The sequence below is a fragment of the Larus michahellis genome, chromosome Z, assembly GCF_964199755.1.
Source record: "Larus michahellis chromosome Z, bLarMic1.1, whole genome shotgun sequence".
NCBI classification, from domain to species: domain Eukaryota; kingdom Metazoa; phylum Chordata; class Aves; order Charadriiformes; family Laridae; genus Larus; species Larus michahellis.
Window position 1 is genome coordinate 87,197,158 of NC_133930.1, and position 18,308 is coordinate 87,215,465.

General features: G+C 53.5%; 1 protein-coding gene across 1 annotated transcript in view; it reads right to left on the reverse strand.

Annotated features, from left to right (window-relative positions):
* Positions 1-8,389: 8,389 nt before the first annotated feature.
* Positions 8,390-18,308, reverse strand: part of PAX5 (paired box 5) — a 136,760-nt gene continuing 126,841 nt past the window's right edge. The window contains exons 9-10 of the mRNA XM_074569347.1: positions 15,955-16,041; positions 8,390-8,466 (exon numbers count right to left, since the gene is read on the reverse strand). Of these exons, the coding sequence (XP_074425448.1) occupies positions 8,390-8,466; positions 15,955-16,041 (164 nt within the window). The remainder of the gene's footprint in view (positions 8,467-15,954; positions 16,042-18,308) is intronic.

The window sequence follows — 18,308 nt, forward strand, 5'->3', positions numbered from 1 at the left end:
GGGTGGGACAATTTTTCATGTGTGTGGTGACAAGCTTTGTCTGTGCGGTTTGGGCTACACTTCCAATGCCCAGAGCTCAGCTTGAAGTGAGGGCATGGGATCCAGTTTCAGGTGTGTGCCCAAAGCCTCTTGTCCAGCAGAGCCTTTGGAGGGGTGGTCGAGTGAGAATCACCACATGTTTGCAGGCAGAGAGAAGTCCGTCCAGCTGGGTGGCTGCTGGAGTATGGCCAGTAGCCCCACCACTTGGGAAATGCTGTCCTAGGGTATGCCTCCTAACGGCTCTGAGACAGCGTATACATGGACAGAGAATTTTCTTTTCCCCCCAGGATATTTCAAATCTTTGGGTGGGTTGTTTTTTTTTGAGAATAACTGATGAAATCCTATGACGGAAGCCACAAGTTCTCACCAGCTGTCTGTGACATTATTTCCAGATGTTCCTGCTCATAGCCATCATGGCCCACTGCAGGAATCCTGGCAAAGGGGCTGTCACTTTGATCTCTTTGCACCAGCTCCTGCGTACCCGCCATCTCCATTCCTGACTTTCCTGCCTGGACTGCATATTGCCCTTGTCTGCAAACTCTATTACAATACAGAGACGTTCCTTTGCTTAACCAAGGGTCTTCATTTCCTATTCATTAAAAGTTTAAATGACAATTCCCGGGCATCTTAAACAATGGCCATTTGTACGGAGGCTTGAGCTAAAACCGTATTTGCATCCTTGAAGGGCATTCTCGCTGAAGGAAGCAGTATGGGGCCTCACACCTGGAGAGACAGGAAGATCCCGCGCCTCTCACCGCAATTTTGTCAGGTCTGATCCCACTGTTCTGCTGCCAGCAGGCTGACGTGGCATTTCACATCCAGACATGGGAGGGCTTAATGAGGAACGGGCACTGCCTGCCTGCTGCGGGACAGGCAATTTGCGCCTCTCTTAACCCAGCGCAGCTGAAAGACAGCGGAAGTACAAAAAGTACAAAAAACAGAGCCAGGAACAGAAATCCCCACAACCAGCACCTCATTGCAAGGAGACGACAGCCACAACACAGCTCCCGGTGTCACCAACTGACAGTTCTGCAAAGATCAAATGCAGAACTTGTTTGGAGCACAAGCCTTGTGAGGAGCAGCTGAGGGAGCTGGGGGTGTTCAGCCTGGAGAGAAGGAGGCTGAGGGGAGACCTTCTTGCTCTCTACAGCTCCCTGAGAGGGTAGCCAGGGGGGTCAGGCTCTTCTCCCAACGAACAGGCAACGGGACAAGAATAAATGGCCTCATGTTGCGCCAGGGGTGGTTTAGATTGGATGTGAGGAAAAATTTTTACACTGAAAGGGTTGTCAACTGTTGGAACAGGCTGCCCAGGGAAGTGGTGGAATTGTCATCCCTGGAAGTATTTGAAAGACAGGTAGACGTGGTGATGAGGGACATGGTTCAGTGATGGTTTTGTCTGTGTTCAGTTGATGGTTAGATTCGATGATCTGAAAGGTGCCTTCCAACCTAGGCCATTCTATGATTCTACGATTCTATGAAAGTCCCTTTGCTACCATGCCGTGAATCTCCCAGAAAGGCTGCCATGTAATGGCGTGGGCTCTGGGAGGGAAAAGTGGTTGGGCCCATCCACCCTCTGTCCTCGTCATGAAGTGCTAGGAGCTGCACTTGCCCATACCCTGCCATAGGACATCCAATGGTCATGGTGTCCAAGCACAAGACCCCTTCTGCGCTCTTGCTGCCTGGGAGGTGGGCCGTCCACTTTGATGCAGGGGGGTCTGAAGGCCTGGGGGCTTTCCTTCCTCCCCAGGAGGTGTCACCACCAGCAGACGTTGAGTGTCCCAGGGCTCAGAGGACAGCACAGGGGGTTCCTGCCCCCTCCAGTGACACCAGGTCACTTGGGGCACTGGGTCTTGATGGCAAATGCCAGCCTGGAGCAATCAGGTGGGCAGTGGGGCTGGAGGCGTCACTTCAGTCCCCACGGGGCACGGGATGTGTTGTGGCTGCGGTCCGAGGGTGCCACCAGCCGGCACAGCAGGTTCGGTGACCCCCAGCCCTGCGTGATGGATGCCTTTTCAGTGGGGTCCCCCAAATTCCCGTTTCTAATGCAACCGCCTGGTATTTCTTCCAAGGGATGCAGGACACGAGGTGAAAACAAGAGTGACAGCGGCTTTTTGAACTTAAAAAAATTACTTTTATTTTAGGAACCAATAAAATTATGGTAAATATTTACAAATAATTATCTCACATAAAGGTTACATAAAACCAAATGTCCACAAGTAACAGTCACTCTCATGAAAAGACACACAGATATTGAACTACGCCAATCTTATTGCATGTTTCCTCAACTAATCTAAAAATAAAAAGTGTTGCAGTCAACCATTTAACTTAGAATAAAATCACAAATTTCAGTATTGACAAGGAAAAGAATTGAAAAAAAACCCAAATAAATGAAAAGAAAAACCTTCAAACGGACCCTCCCTTTTGACCCATGCCTTAGCACCCCCGCGCCCCAGCCCACCTCCCCCTTTGCTCCCCAAAAACAAACCCCAAAACAAAACCCCCAAAATAATGTTCGACATCTTTGGCAAATTGGCACTGCTGTAATTACATTCAAATATTATAACACACAAAAGCAACACACAGCACTAAGGAAAAAACACCAAGATTTCAAGTCTGTTCTTTTCCTACTAGAAAAAAAGAATACAAAACATACACATTTTAAGAAGCATTTTTTCATCTGTTTCGCAACAGATGTTATCCCCTACTTTCAAAGGCAATTCAACAGTTATTTTTATGAGTTTTTTTGTAAGTTATTTTTTTTTGTTTGTATGTGTTTTTCAAGGGGGGGAGGCTTCTATTTCTCTCCCTCTCTTTTATTTTTCCTCTCTTTTTTAAGAAGTAAGCTTCAATGCAGGCATTGCAGACTTTGGTGGATACAACAGATATGTATTTCTTTGATGCTAGAAGTCCCTAATACAAAGTAGTTTTGTCTCTAAGAAAAAAAAAGCCTGTTCTTTTTTTTTTTTTTTTTTCTTGGAAAGGAATTCCATTTGCAATGAAATGAGTTTCTGTAATTTCAGAATGTACAAAGGCCACTAGAAAGTGAAAAACCAGGACAAGGTTTCTTCCCCCAGGAGGCTGAGCGAAGCGAAAGGCAGGACTGAACGCCCACTGGCCAGATTCCCGTCTCGCTTCGACGGGGCAGCGCAGAAGACCCTGGACACGGGCAGTGGTGGCCAGGGCCATCGCAGGACTGGGGTCCCCCCTCCATGACCCCCACCCCCCCCAGGGTCTGGGGGACCCAAGTGTCCCCACACATACGCATGCGCGTGCACGTCCGTCCCCACACACCTGCCCTGGGGCTGCTCCACTGCCCGAGCCCCCTCCAGCAGCGCCATCGAGGAGCGCAGCCACCGCCAGAGCCGGCAGCGACACCCGCTGCGGTGCCAGAACAACAGCCCTGGCACCGGGCACCTCTTGGACGTGCCCTTCATGTGCTGTTTGCACATCACGTCTCAGCTCCACCAGAAAAGCGACAATAACCAGTTCAGATCCTTGTGGATCTCTCCATTTCTGGCGCTGCAGTAAGGCGGACCTGCGGCAGGAGCGGGTCTCAGTCCGAGGGGCACAACCGGGCTCCCCGGCTGGCGTCCCCAGCCACCGCGCACGGAGCGGCAGTGGCGGCGTCAGTGGTGGCCGCATCGGTGCCAGCCACCTAACCCGGGTAACACCGTGCAGGAGCATCGCCCACGTGCCCGGCAAGAGGCTGCAGGGCATGTCACCCAGGAGCCGCTGGCCCTCTAATGTCATTTTCTCAGTGAATCCAGAAGAAAAAGCAGGTTTTCCCAGCGTTTGCTGGGACAGAGTCACAGGGTGGGTCAGCTTAGTGCCGTGCTCCCCGTCGTGGCCGTGGCCTCATGCGTCCTGGGCGCATGCAGCAGGACAGAGCCCAGCACCGGGGAGGACACGCAGTCACAGACGTAGCTGCCAGCAGCAGCCACATGCGTTAACGCCGCAACGGGCCATGGCTCTTTGAAGCTATGGGTACTCGCGGTTGGAATAAGCAACACAGAAACATGGCTTCCTCTCTCCTCCACGCTGAAGGACGTGTAGAATAGGTAAATTAAAGAAAATAAGAAAAGGAATACAACCCCATCAGTTAAGACCAGGCATGGTGGAGCATTTATCCACAGCGGGTGGCTGCCATCACCAGCACAGGGAGCCCATCGCGCTGCCCCGGCACCACGGCACTGGCAGGACGTGCCACAGGGAGCCAAGGAGGGGACGGGCGAGAGCACTCCACAGTTGTGGGCTCCATGGACTGTCCCTCCCTGGCCAGAAAGGCTTCCTTCCAAAAACCACCTCTCAGCATCCTTCTTTTTCCTCTTTTTCCTTTTTCCTTTTGCTGGCGCCGTTTCTTCCCTTGCCGTTGCCATCCTGGGTGCCTCAGGCCCCGAGGCTGCCCCGACACCATCAGTCCCCGTGGGGGTCAGGGCCCTGCTGGGACGCCTCTGCGTCTCTGAACCAACATGCTCTCTCTAGCCCCACACTCCCAGAGCCCGGGGCGTTTTCCTGGTTTGACAGCGAACAAACAAAGCTTTGGGTCTGTGGATCCGTCCCCAAGACATCCTGAGCTCTGCAGTCAGTGGAGCTGCCTAACAACAACGCCTCCAAAACGGAACCTTCAGACACCCAATGCCTACAGCATTTTATGTCGTCTTTATGGTCACACTCTCACAGCGTTTGACTGAGGGATTCCTCAACAAGTCAGTTCATGTAATCCTGGCTCATGGCCTCCGTGGATTTAGTCTTACGGCAGCGTTTTCCCTCTCCATCTCTCCCTTTTCATTCCTCAGCCTGTCCGTGTAGGCAATGTACTTGATAAATTTATTGCTGGAGCGCATACTACTGCAAAACCCTCCATCTAGCCAAGCATATTACTGAGTCTAGAGCTGAAACTGCCCAAAGGCACTCCATGGGGCTGACTTCTACAAGAGAAGAGTCTGGTAGAGATAGCTGCACAGCCAGGTATCCCGCCTGAGCGAAGGGTAGGCAGGTCACCCCAAACCCCACTCTGGTCTTGCTCTATCCCCTCTTTGCAGCCCCAAGGGGCCATATGCTTCCAGCTTCCACCTCAGCTGGTGACCCACCATGACATGGAGGGACACAGAGCACGGGGTGGCAGCAAGCAGCTCTCCATCATCCCCAGGGGGCCACCTTCTGCCAGCAGTGTCTTTCAAAGATGCTCCTCGAGGAGGAGGATTCCCACAATGAAGACTGTGGACAGAAAGTCCTGGCCTCCCGAGGAAAGCAGTTTGTAAACCCCAGGTGAAATATTCTCAAAACCAGAAAGTACTGCCAAGAAGTGTCTCTTTCAGAAGTACGGCGTGCATACTCAATGGGCCAGCTCTTACTGGCCTTTCTTGCTGGGAAGCAGTCCCAGTAGCAGTCCCAGCTGGGAAGCAGTCCCAGCCCGGCTGCCGTGTTTTGGGAGGTTTGCCGGGTGCAGGCACCTGCCTGGCACATGCAAGGGTGGGAATTAGGGGTTTCCCCTCCACGGCTCCAACCAGGACCTCTTTGCTGCCCTGCCAGTGCCTACGGCCGGTAGAGTGGAGCCCACCACCGTGCTCTGGCTGAGGATCACCCTCAGGGAGTCCCAATGAAACCAAAGCGCCAGTCAGCTCTGAGAACCTCAGGTCACTTCATCCAGCGGCATCCATGCATCCTTCAGGGGAAATACACCTGCCATGCCTTTCCTAAGTCCCCAGCCCAACTACAAGAGCCTCCGTCCTGAGCATGTCAACATCTGCCAAAGTCTCATGTTTGGTCTCCTCAGTGTTATCTGAATTAGCGTATGTCACACAAGCCATGCCGCTGAGGGAGCAAGTAAAGGAGGGGTGTTTTCTGGGCAGTTCACAGAGTGGGTGAAGGACCTACACACCGTCGACAGGAGCTGCTGTTCCCTTGCTGGACAGATGGAAAGACTTGTTTCAGACCAGCCTGGTCACCAAGTGGGTGGTGTAGCTCCGTAGCTGGTGTAGCTCAGCCCACCTCTGCTCTGGAACCACCACCCGCATCCTCGTGGCCCACACTCAAGCTCTCGTTTCTTTTCTCTTCAGACAAGACACTGGATGGCCTCATCCCTTCCCGAGCTCACAGAGAAGGTGTGTGCACTCTGGGTGCAAACAACCCACACCCCTCGACAGGGGCTTGCGGGGCATCCCCATGCGACCAGCATCCAGGGGCAGAAACACCCTTTGCAGCTTTGTCAGCAGGGTGCATCAAGCAATCACAGGGTGCTCAGAAAGCTTCAGAAGGTTCCCTGTGTAAACTGTCCATGCTGTTACTTATCTTCAGTTAAAAACGGGTGTGTATCAGCTATTAATTGCTGAAAGATGAAAAGCAGGATTTTTCTCACTGGTAAGTTTGTCACAAAACTTACTTCTGGGTTAGGGACACAGTTTGAAGGACTCCGGCCAAGACCCCTGATGGGATCTGTGAACATCTCACTGAAACATTGTTAAGCTGGTAGGACCTGGCTGCTTCCATGGCTTTTGAGGACCTGAACACATCTGCCCTGTGAACTTGGAAGTGATGGCTGCATTTCCACAGTGTGAGAAGATGCCACTGGAGTTGGAGAGTGAGCTTCTCAATGGCCAGTGGTCAGTGGCCACTAAGGACACTGGACACGCAGCACAAGTGATGAGGTGGGGAGGGAGGAGGAGGAGAGAGAGGAGTATTAACTCAGGAGCTGCCATTTCAGAGAAATGCTTGTTCAGCTGGAGGCAAGCATTTATACTTGAACGTTCATCCATGGGAAAGCACCTCATGTTCAACACCAACAACCCTTCTTCAGCCGCAGGACACAGGCAGGACCCCCTGCAGTGCCTGCACTACTCCGGGCAGATAAGGATGGTTGGGTTGGGAATAAGGAGGCTACGGCCAGATCTTCATCTCGCCAGGGCCAGGGATCTTCTCCACCACCCTCAGGATGAGAGGATGGGGTCACGTCTGTCATCCATACGTGACCGAGGTTGGCTGCCCCTTAGCCCGGGGCAGGGGAAAATCAGCAGTTCTTGCTACATGAGATGGCAGTGACTGGTGTAGCTGCTTGGCAGGTCGTTTGTAGCTGCTCTCCTCTCTTCATTAGCCCCAGGAAGCCACACATTGAAGGACATGTCACTATTAGCACTCCCTCTCTGAGCAGGAGGGAAGAAACATGGAATCAACAGAGCAAAACCTCCGCCCGCCACGGCACTCGTTTGGACTGCGGTGGCTCCAATTGGAAATGCCTTCACTGAAATGCACAGACCCCCAAAGCAAACGCCTTCCTCTCCAATTTGCCACAGAAAGTGTGTGTGGTCACCCTCGTGTTTGGTACGCACCGCTCAGTACATCCGTTTAACAAAAATCATCACCGTGGTATTCATCCCCCTTCGTCTCAGGATGCTTATAATTGGGTTTTAGCACACAACCTATTGAGATGTACATAAGGTGTCAACTATTATTTAGGAATTCCTTCTTGGATGCTGCTTAACTTGAAACCAGAGAATTTGTTTCAGTACTCATTATGATGACAAATTAACATAAATGAATATTAAGCAGTAAAATGTCACAAAACTGCCCATTTCTTCAGTGGCCCATGTGTTTGACACCAGCATACAGCATGATCACACACGGCTGTCAGATAGGATGCTCTATACAGAAATAACATCAGCCCAAAGTATAGTCATAACGAGTGTTAACCTGGTTCAAAGTTGCTTAAAGCTTACTGGATTCTTTGAATCAGTGCACCAGTTTCAAAACACATTTTCAGATGCGTTTTGAGATCATATTTGTACAATGTTGCTGCTTATGCTTAAGCCACTCTTATCGTAATACAAACAAGCCAGTATTTACAGTGGTGCTTGTGTAAAATTGAGCAGACTGATTTTTTTTTTTGCCACCGAAAAATAATAATTAAAAAAAAAAAAACAACAACAAAAAAAAAAATTGCCTTGAGTCTCACAGCCTGTTTCAGTGTGCAGCAAGAGGAAGCCGCCCCGAGGGGAGCTGCTCACGCCTCTTCCTTATCCCCAGATACAGCCGTGGCACCCACAGGCCATTAAAGCAGTAGCCAGCCGGCTGCAAAAGACATGGAGCTACCGCGCCTTTCCCATCACACAGAGTGTCAGGAGAACCGCTTCCTCCTGGTTCTTTGTCTGATCTGAGAACCCAGCCGGTGCCACCAGGTTTGAGAACACAACAACAATCATCAGTTCACCAAGTCCAAAGAGCAAAACTTCAATTAGCCTGTTCCTACTGGGTACGTCCTCCCTCTGTCCCCCGCCGTCCGGCTGGCGCGGCGGCAGCGAGGCGAGTGGCGGCGGTGGCCCAGGCGGTGCCTGCGGTCCCTGCCAGCACCCCGGTGTCAGTGGCGGTCGTAGGCGGCAGCGGCAGCCGGCGGGGCTGCCCCACGGGCTGCAGCGCTGTAGTAGTAGGGGGAGCCTGCAAGAGAAGGGATGAGCGTGAGGAAGACAAAGGTGGAAAGGTGCCAGCTCGCAGCCCGGCGAGACGGGCAGCAGGGAGCTCACAGCCACAGCAATAAGGACCCGGTAACTAAAACACAAACCACACTCACGCACTCTGCAGGAGAACTGTGCTACCACCGCTTTGCATTTCTGATGGCTGTAGGGTACCCGGTTCCCTTCTTCTACTCACAACCTTAGTTTCATTTACTTCACCGAAAACATGAATTGCTTTTCAGAATGCAAAGTCAAAAATATTCCAGCCCTAACACGTTACCACGCTCTGACTTCTCTGATTTATTTTTCCCCTCATTTTGGGAGGAGAAGGAGGTTGAACCCCAAAGCGTTCAACGTATTTCACTCAACTCAACAACAGCTCCCCCTTTTCTCAAACTACCTCTATCAGGGAATAAGGCCCCAGATTCTGCTTAGCTCTGACAGCGACCTTGGAGCTCCAGAAAAAAATGCCAAGGTTGTGCTACCAGATTTGCTTTGGAATCATGACACTGTGCCAGCTTCTGCCCAGCCAGGGAAAGTCCTTCGGCATCCAATGCATTTGATGAAGGGAGAAACTGTCTTCAGAAAATATTGGCAACTTTCACGTGGTAACAAATTTGAACTCAGAAAGTAGTTTACAGCCACCTCCAGCAAATAATGCCTCACCCAACAAAGCACTTGATATTGCATATCACAGCTTTTGAAATGAACACCTAAGCCTCGAACCGATCAAATTTATGCTCTATTTTTTGATTGAGTACCTGCGTTACACACCTAAACGAACTATGCAGGCGAGGCTTAGAGCTTTGGAGATTGCTGAATGCCAAGGCACTCCTCTACCATGACAAGGCATGAAAAATACCAGCAATGACATTTCTGGCCTGCAGGGTTAAGTGCTGGTAGATTGGGTGGTCACCAAAGGATCACCTGGAACCTTGACCATTTGCTTGGATCATGAAGAGTCTTTGACTTCAGATGTATTCAGAGAGATACCAGACACCAGCTATTAAATACTTTCCAAGTGCACCGGAGAGGAAACCAACTCTGATTCCGTGTAAGAAAAGAGTCAAGCAAAAAATTTTTCAGGGCACTACCAGGTTGGTCTCCAAGTCACCAGCACTTTCCCATGCACCACGCTGTGGTGTGGAAGAAGCCCCTTGGAAGGACTCGCGCTCGGACACGTGCATCTGAGTCCCCCAGGCAGGTGTGGACAAGTGACAAAGAGCCCACAAGAGGAATGGCTCCGGAGTTGGCTGGGCTGTACGGTCTCGTCTCACAAGTGACCCCACCCCAGAGGTGCCAGCAATCCCGACCTCCCTGCCTTTACCCCCTTGGCCAAATGAGGCGGCCTTCAATGAGCAAAGGCGAACTGAAGAGCTCACCAGACTTTGAAATGCGCATGCCCTGTCTAGCTGGGGTTTTGGGGATGTTCTCTGCAGGCAGTGAACCCTCGAGGGTGCCCAGCCTGTGAGTCTGTGTCCCCTCAGGGCCACTCCTGCTGCCCAGGAGTCCTTGGGGATCAGCTCCTGCTGTGGGGCAGGCAGCAACTCCAAGTGAAAGCCCTTGCAGGCCCACGAAGAGCTGCTGGAGCTGCTGTCCTCACCCACTGCAGCACCAGGAGGTCAATGGGGAGCAGGGGCTGGTGGTGTCCAGCTCCTTGGTGTGACCGCCAGCGGAGACGCCGGGGCCTGGCACCAGCCATGGCAGCTCAGCTCAGGCAGAGGGGTGGAAAATCCAGGAAAGGGTGTCTAGCGGCACCAAACAATTTCACCCTGACCCACGGAGTGACGTGTGGGTCCCACCAGAGCCAGACGCAGCACCTCCTGAGGTTTTGGGGTAAAGAGGATCTTTTGGGGGTCAGGGCCTTTGCTTTCCCCCTCCCTCTTCCTCGCTGCTGTTCTGACTCAGTGCAGCTACCAAAGCCCAATATTTCTTTCATGCTTTCCAATGGCCTTACACTTCCCTAAAGTTTGATTTTTCCAGCTTGCCTTTCAGCAGCGAAATCAAAAAAGCTTGCGTTTAAAGTGAAAAATGAAAACATCACATCACAAAGCCTTCACTCTTCCTCCCTGTCACCATGCCCCCATCCAGAACAGACTTGTCCGTCCTTCTGTCGTTTTTCCTTTCTAATTCATACTGCCATCAATTTATTTCTTGACACAGTCATTTCTGGTACCTACTTGTTCTCTAATCTTTTCACAGAAGAACTGAATGTAATCCTAGTTGATGGGCTCCGAGCCCTGCCCTCACCATGCCGGCACCAGCAGCCGTGGCACCGCGACAGCACAGGGACCGCGTGCAGGCGGGAGCGGGGACGCTGCGCCAAGTGAAACCCTGCGCGAGCAGCGTCACGCCGAACACAGTGAGCAAAAATGGTAGAGAAGTTATTGCAACAAGCCAGGGCAAAATTGAATCGTTTTTCTTCACTGGGCCGTGTTGCTGTTGCCCGCTCGTGGTGCATGCTGAGCCGAGGCCACGCCAGCATGTGTCAGGACGTGCCGACAGCGACGGACTGAGCCCCAGGCACGGTTCCCCTGTGCTTGTGTGCACACTGCCATGTGCGCCCCTGCTCTGTCCCCTTCCAGGTCATCCACAGCACCGGGAGGGGGGAAAAAACAAAACAAAAGATGCCCCTTTCTCCACCTCCTCTTCTGCCTTTGGGATGGGGACGCCTGCTACAGCCACCAGACGCCACGTGAGTGGTCAGGGTTTGTGTCCTCTTGCCAGTTGCCTCTGGGAACTTGGGGTCTGTCCTCCCTCTGGCCACAGTCAGCAGGGAGCTCTGGAGATCACGCAGTCCAACCCCTGCCAGAGCAGGGTCACCCAGAGCAGGTGGCACAGGATGGCATCTCCAGGCAGGTTTGGAGAATCTCCAGAGCAGAGGCTCCACACCTCTCTGGGCAGCCTGTGCCAGGGCTCTGCCACCCTCACAGGAAAGGAGTTTTCCCTCACGTTGAGATGGAATTTCCCGTGTTCCAGTTTGTGCCCGTTGCCCCTTGTCCTGTCCCCAGGCACCACTGAGAAGAGCCTGGCCCCATCCTCTTGCCATCTGCCCTTTAGCTCTTGCTGAGCATTGATGAGACCCCCTCTCAGTCTTCTCCAGGCTAAACGGCCCCAGGGCTCTCAGCCTTTCCTCATCAGAGAGGTGTTCCAGTCCCCTGACGATCCTCGTAGCCTCCGCTGGACCCTCTCCAGCAGTTCCCCGTCCTTCTTGAACTGGGGAGCGCAGAACTGATCTAGTTAAAGATGTCCCTGCTCACTGCAGGGGGCTGGACTAGATGACCATTAAAGGTCCCTTCCACCCCAACACATTCTATGATTCTAACTGGACACAGCACTCCAGAAGTGGCCCCATCGGGGCAGAGCAGAGTGGGAGGATGACCTACCTCGACCTGCTGCCCACGCTCTTTTCAGTGCACCCCAGGAGACCACTGGCCTTCTTGGCCACCAGGGCACAGTGGTGACTCACCCCACACAGCAAAGCCTGCGGTGCCCTGACGCAGAGCTGGTTGTGGGGGCCACTGCGGCAAACAATGGCGTGGGAGAGCAGGAAAATGCTGCAGAGCTGCAGCAGGGAAGTGCCTTCTTCTTCTTCTCATGCCACCCTGGAGGAGTGCAGCCTGGTCATCTCCCCTTCCACAAGAGCTATGGGGCACAGCATTCGGGACTGGCCCAGAGAGGAGGGAGAACTTTTTTCTCTCTGTTCCTATTCTCTTTATTTCCCCCCCAAATCATTTTTCAGCCGAAGTATCCTTTCCTCCTGCCACTTGCAGATCACGGCATCTCTCCCTTTAGCTCCTTTTTCACAGGTCTCAGCCTGGTGTGATTGCTGCAGTGCAATTCTTCCTTGCCAGCACAGGGAATTAATTGAATGTAGGTGCTGTTAAGTGCTTACAGTATTACACTTTCATCTCGGTGAAGGGAGCGGGACTTAGTAAAACAAACTGTGTCAGTCCATGTACCAGTCCTGATTAATTTTGTCAAGGTTTCTGCTTTGAGGCTGATACTGCCAGAGCTTGCTCTCAGGAGAGAATTACTAAACACACTCACGTATACTCCTGAGAAGAGTGGAAGCATCCTGGATATAGTTTAAATTAACCTCCTCTCTACTGCGGGTGCTGGGGCTCATCACACAGAGCCTTCTGGGCGTGCAAGGAGACTCGGAGCAGGATTTTAAGGCTCTGCCACAGATTCCTACTTGCCCTGAAGCACCAGCGGGATGAGCAGGCACCCAGGGAGAAGGGAGTGTGGGATCAGGCTCATGGGGAGGACGCGGAGCTGTGGATGAGCAGGATCTCTGCAGGGCACAAGAGATGTGTCCATCCCACAGCCTGGGGGTGCAGAGGGAGACATTCTGGCTGGGGTCCTACAGCTGCACCTGGACCTTGCCATGTCTCTCGGAGCACCAGCTCCGTGAACTGACCTCCAGCCCCAAATGCCAGGGGCAATCGGGTTGGGATTCCCCACATAGATGAGTCACGGACCTTCCGAACAGCCTGTGTGGTACGATGTTGATTAATAAATGCCTTTCCAAACCAACCACCACCATTTTTTTTTGGTGTTTTTCTGACAGAGAGGCTTGAAATTGCAGAATGGTTTGCGTTGGAAGGGACCTTAACGGCCACCCAGTGGCACCCCCTGCCCTGGGCAGGGACACCTCCCACCAGCCCAGGTTGCTCCAAGCCCCGTCCAACCTGGCCTTGAACCCCTCCAGGGATGGGGCAGCCACAGCTTCTCTGGGCAACCTGGGCCAGGGGCTCACCACCTTCACAGCCAAGAATTTCTTCCTGATATCCAATCTAAATCTCCCCTCCTTCAGTTTGAGGCTGTTACCCCTCATCCTATCATTACACTTGCTGATCCAGAGTCCCTCCCCACCCCTCCTGTAGGCCCCCTTCAGGTGCTGGAAGGCTGCTATAAGGTCTCCACGGAGCCTTCTCTTCTCCAGGCTGAACCCCCCCAGCTCTCTCAGCCTGTCCTCACAGCAGAGGGGCTCCAGCCCCCCCAGCATCTCTGGGGCCTCCTCTGGTCCCGAATGGAAGAGAATCCAAGGTCCAGCTCACCGAGAGCTCTGTGCCCAGCTCTCACGGGTGCCCACGGGGCCCTGGAGCAGTGCACGGGGGTTCAGGCTACACTGCCAGTGGTCAGACAAGGGGATTCCCCCTCCAGGAAACTCCATCACTCCCAGTTTTGTGACCCGGCTGAACTGGAATGGTAAGTTCATCCTTAGGACTTGCTGAAAAACAAGAATTCCCATTTCTTTTGCTTTTTGATGCATCAAAACTTCCAGTCTCGTAACTCCGAATGTGTCATTGCACATCCAGAGCAACATACAGTTATTTGTGCAGCGACTGAGTCTGTGTTTACTGAAACATAAGATTTTGAAAATACCGAAATAAAGTATTTTAAAGAGGATAAAAACAAGGAAGCCAAGATCATACCTTTTAACAATTCCCACCAGCAAACGTGGCACTGTTGTCATTATACTGTGAAACACTTCAATTTCAATAAAGCTGCAGATTCGGAAGGAAAGTCGTACCATTCAAATCTTTTTGCCCTTCCCTCACTTAAATGCATGTTCACAGCACGCTGCTGCGTCAATGCCGCTGTAGAAATCCTCGCCAGGCTGAGACCCGAGCCTTGCTGCGCGACCACGCTGTCCTTTCAGCTGACGAAATGTGCCCCCAGAATGCATCGTTTGAAAAGGAAACGAGAAAAAGAAGAAGAACCAGGGGAAAAAAAAGGGAATGGCACAGGTAAAAGGTGTCTTGGCAGCAAGCGGCTGGCTCCTGACCTGCCACTGGTTTAAAGTCCTCTCCTGACCCGGACCTGCCCATCGCCAGGGCACCACCGGGATGTGCCCAGCCCAGCGCTCCGGCCAGTGCGCCAGAACGTACACCAGCCCATCATCTGAAACGAGGAGGCGAGCAGGTCATGGGCACAACCTCCTGCTGCTGGAGTCAAAGGGCCACTGCCCATCCCTGCGGGGTGGCCAGGAGCTCCAGGGTGGCTCTGGGATGGCTCCGGGATGGCTCAGGGATGGCTCAAGGATGGCTCAAGGATGGCTCTGGTGCACCCACAGCTGGGATCACAGTGTGCAGCCGGGATCCTCGCCAAAAGCCCCCTCTCCATGCAGAAGGGCAGGGTTGGGGCTGCATTTTTCATTCATTTTTAACATCACGCCATCTAAAACCTGGCTCGCCCTGCCTGCCCATGCAGCAGAGCTTTCCTACAGCAGCCCTCCGGCTTCCAAAGGAGGAGCAACATCAGAAATGAAGAAAGCGCGGTGCGCGCTCTTCCCCCTGGCTAAAGCACCCTCCCCCGGACTCCAAGCCCAAGCCCCACAGGCGCTGCCGGCTGTGGCCATGGAAACTGCGGGCTCAAGCGCAGGGACTCCCCCGGCGTTGTGCAGCTATGCCCATCGATATTAGCTGGAGATCTGCCTGCTGATTTATGACGGAACCGCTAACAAACCCTTAAATGTGGCACGGCAAATAGCAGCATTACACCAGCACCATGGCACGGGAGGCAGAGGCTGTCTATTGCTCCCCGAGGATTTGTTTAAGGACAAGAACCATGATGAATACAGCCTGGGTGGCTCAATTACATGGGGACTCAATTACTTAAAACAAAGAAACTGGATGAAAAAACTATGACAAAAATTCAAAATTATTTCGCTGCTGGAGGTCACATATAACAGCCCTGTCATCCATAAATCTGGAAATCTCTAAGGCATGCTACTCCTGTGTTGAGAGATGACAATTAATTGGTATTTTACTTACCTCATCCATGCAAATTATGCAGGGAAAAATTCTAATTACTGCATGCTACATGTATATAAGGTCAAAGTGGGCCAGCTTTTGACAGTGGCGTAAAATGGATTATGTTTATCCTTCACGTGAGGGCCATGATCCTGCGTGAGCCATGGGGCTCCTGCCCCCCCACCGCCTGTGGGGACCGTGCCGGCGTCGGCGAGGCTGTGCGGGCACAGTGGTCCCTTGCAGAGGAGGGATGGAGCGGGTGAACACACAACTGGGCAGCAGATGCAATGCGGGGTTGGGGAGAAACACAAAGTGCTTGAAGGAGCAAGAAACAACAACGTGGGGGGCGACAGGACTCACGCTTGGCCATGGTCAACCCAGTGTCTCCCTGAAGCCAGCACTCCCCATAAAGCGCCCCAAGTTTAGTGTGAACTGGATTCCTCACCCTCAAAAAAAGGTGGTCCTTTGTGCCTACTGGCAACACCTTGTGTCTCTGGAAGGATTTCAGGGGGCAGAAAGGGGAAGACAAGAGTTTTAGGCATGGGGCGAAGGGAACCAAGAGTGGTTGCATGCCCCAATGGAGACCTGCAGTCCCGCACAGGGACTCAGGACGGCGCCAGGACACTCGTCCGACCACCACGGCGGTCACCATCCAGATGCAAAGGGGGCACAGCCTGCACCAAACCCCCAAGGTGGGGACAGCAACTTACCCAGCAGTCCAGGGTTGGGAAACCTCCAAGAGTCGTTGTACGTTGAATATTGTGGGTGGCTGTATGGGCTCCCAGAAAACTCACTCCCTAAGTTAAAGAGAAAAAGACAAAACAAAAAATCATTTGATTTGGGACCACAGTTACCATTGCGGGGAGAAGGAGCCCTTCCGTGTGTGCTGTGCTCCAGTGATGGCCAGAGAACAAGCAATGCTGGCCACCCTCTTTGAGGAAGGGCAACATGGGTGGGAGAACTATTAAATAAATGGTTGCAGCCACCTTTTACGCGTCCTTTTCGTGCTGCAGCCCAGGCCTGCTGAGCTGATGGGATTTTCTCAGGCAGCTTGTGCTGCGGGAGCAGGACAGGCAGGAGGGGTGGAGCGGAGTCTGGGACACCCTGCTGGGGCTGTCCCTCGCCTCCACAGACCTACAGCGCTCAGGGCAGGGGACACAATGCGAGGACAGGGCTGCTCAGTCAAGCTCTCTGCTGGCAGGAGATGGACCAGCTCACCTTCTAGATACTGGGCACCCTCCCAGGCTCTCCAGAAGAACATGCTCTTGGTCCCAGACACCCATCCATCACTTTAAGCCAAGGAAAAGGATGCTAGCATCACTTTCAGATGGCTTTGAAACCCTCCAGACAAAGACACAGAAAAGACTCAAAGAGTTATTGCTATTTATCTCCTCACCAGCTCCTGCTCTCCCCATCTGTTTGTTCTCTTCACATGTCACCTCCTGTTTCATACTTCAGCTGCAAGCTCTTCAGGACAGAGCCTTGCACCGTGGGGCTCTGACCCTGGGCAGGGCACCCGGCTCCACCACCATGCAAATACCAACACTGACGCTGATTTATGAGGAAAACTTCCACAAATGACAGTTTCCCGCTCTCCTCCTCTCTTTCTCCCTCCTCTCCTTTTCCCTCTCTCCTACACAAATACACGCAGGCACAGGAGAAGGAGTAGGTTTCCTACGGCAAGAGGAGGAGAGGGTTGGTGCAGAAGATGCTCGCTGAAACCTTCGCCTGTCCTGGTCCCTCTCCCCGTACCCAGGGGCTGCCCGTACCCTGGTCGAGCGGCAGAGACCACCCCTGCCGCCCCATCCCCAGCTCCCCGGGCTCAGCACCCCTGGCTGGCGCGACCACAGACCTGCCCTGGGGACCACATCGTGGTCCCTGGGCCCATGAGCGACCTCCTTGCTCAGGACACGGTTTAGGCGAGTTGCTGACCCGCTGGCCCCGGGAGAGAGGGGACGATGCTGTGGTGGCCGGTGGGGTTGCGCCGCCAGGAGCCCTTGGCTGGGAACGCGGCGGCTGCAGGAGCCGCTCTGTCCTGACAGCTGCGTCCCCCTGCAAAGGTATTTTCTGCTGATTCAGCAGTAACACAAAATACGGGGTCGGGCCCAGGGCAGTTTGGTCTCCACGTGTTGCTGCTTCAGTTAAAACGAGCTGCCTCTCAGCCTGCACCAAAGGACGCCGGTAACTGCGCTGAACGTGCTGATGGCAAGAGCCGCCCACCACTGGTGTGCTCCAGGGGGTCTCCGCTAACAGACCCTCTCTGTTCCCCACAGCCCTTCAGACCCGTGGGACTGCACCCGCCAGCCTCGACCTCCTCCCCCCCGAGCGAGAGTCCACAGACGGGGCAACAGGCGCCGGGCTGAACCCCGCAGCAGCAGGCACCGGCGCGCTCAGCACGCGTGGCTGTGCCGGGCACTCTTCTGTACACGTTCAGAGCAGGTTTTCGTTACTGCTTCTAGGGAATGGCATTAGTTCACCGTGAGCTACAGAGAACAGAGCTGCTTCCAAAGCTTTCTTCCTGGTGAAGGACATCGTATCTGCATTTCTTCCCTGCCACCTGTCCTGGATGACAGACGGCTTCAGTACCCGAAGGTTACCTCCATCACCGTGCCCACTCTAAAAGAGCGAAGCCAGAAACGATGTCAGGAGCCACCCGAGGCACCAGGGCCACTGCCAAAGGTGTCCCCATTGCCTCCCACCAGCCAGGGAGCAAGGTCTCCCCGGCAGGACATGTCAGCTCCTCTCTGGTCCCCTCCTCTCCCTCACGATGCTGCGCTGGCGCCGTCTGTGCAGCCAGAGCCCTCCCTGCTCTCCCCCGACTCCCAAATCCCCTCGGCTTCCACAGAGTCTCTGCCCCGGCTCTGCCCGACCTGCGTTTGCCCTCAGACGGCAAACCGGCTGGCGACTTCTCGGGTGGGTGACACAATCTCTCCCGGTCCTTGAAGGCTCACGGCCAGGTCCTGCTTCCAGTGTGCGCCACACAAAAATCCCTTCATCCTCCGGGTGCCTCTTCCATGGGCAGGGTCTGGTGCTTCACCTTCCCCAGGGGTTCCCCTTCTCCCTT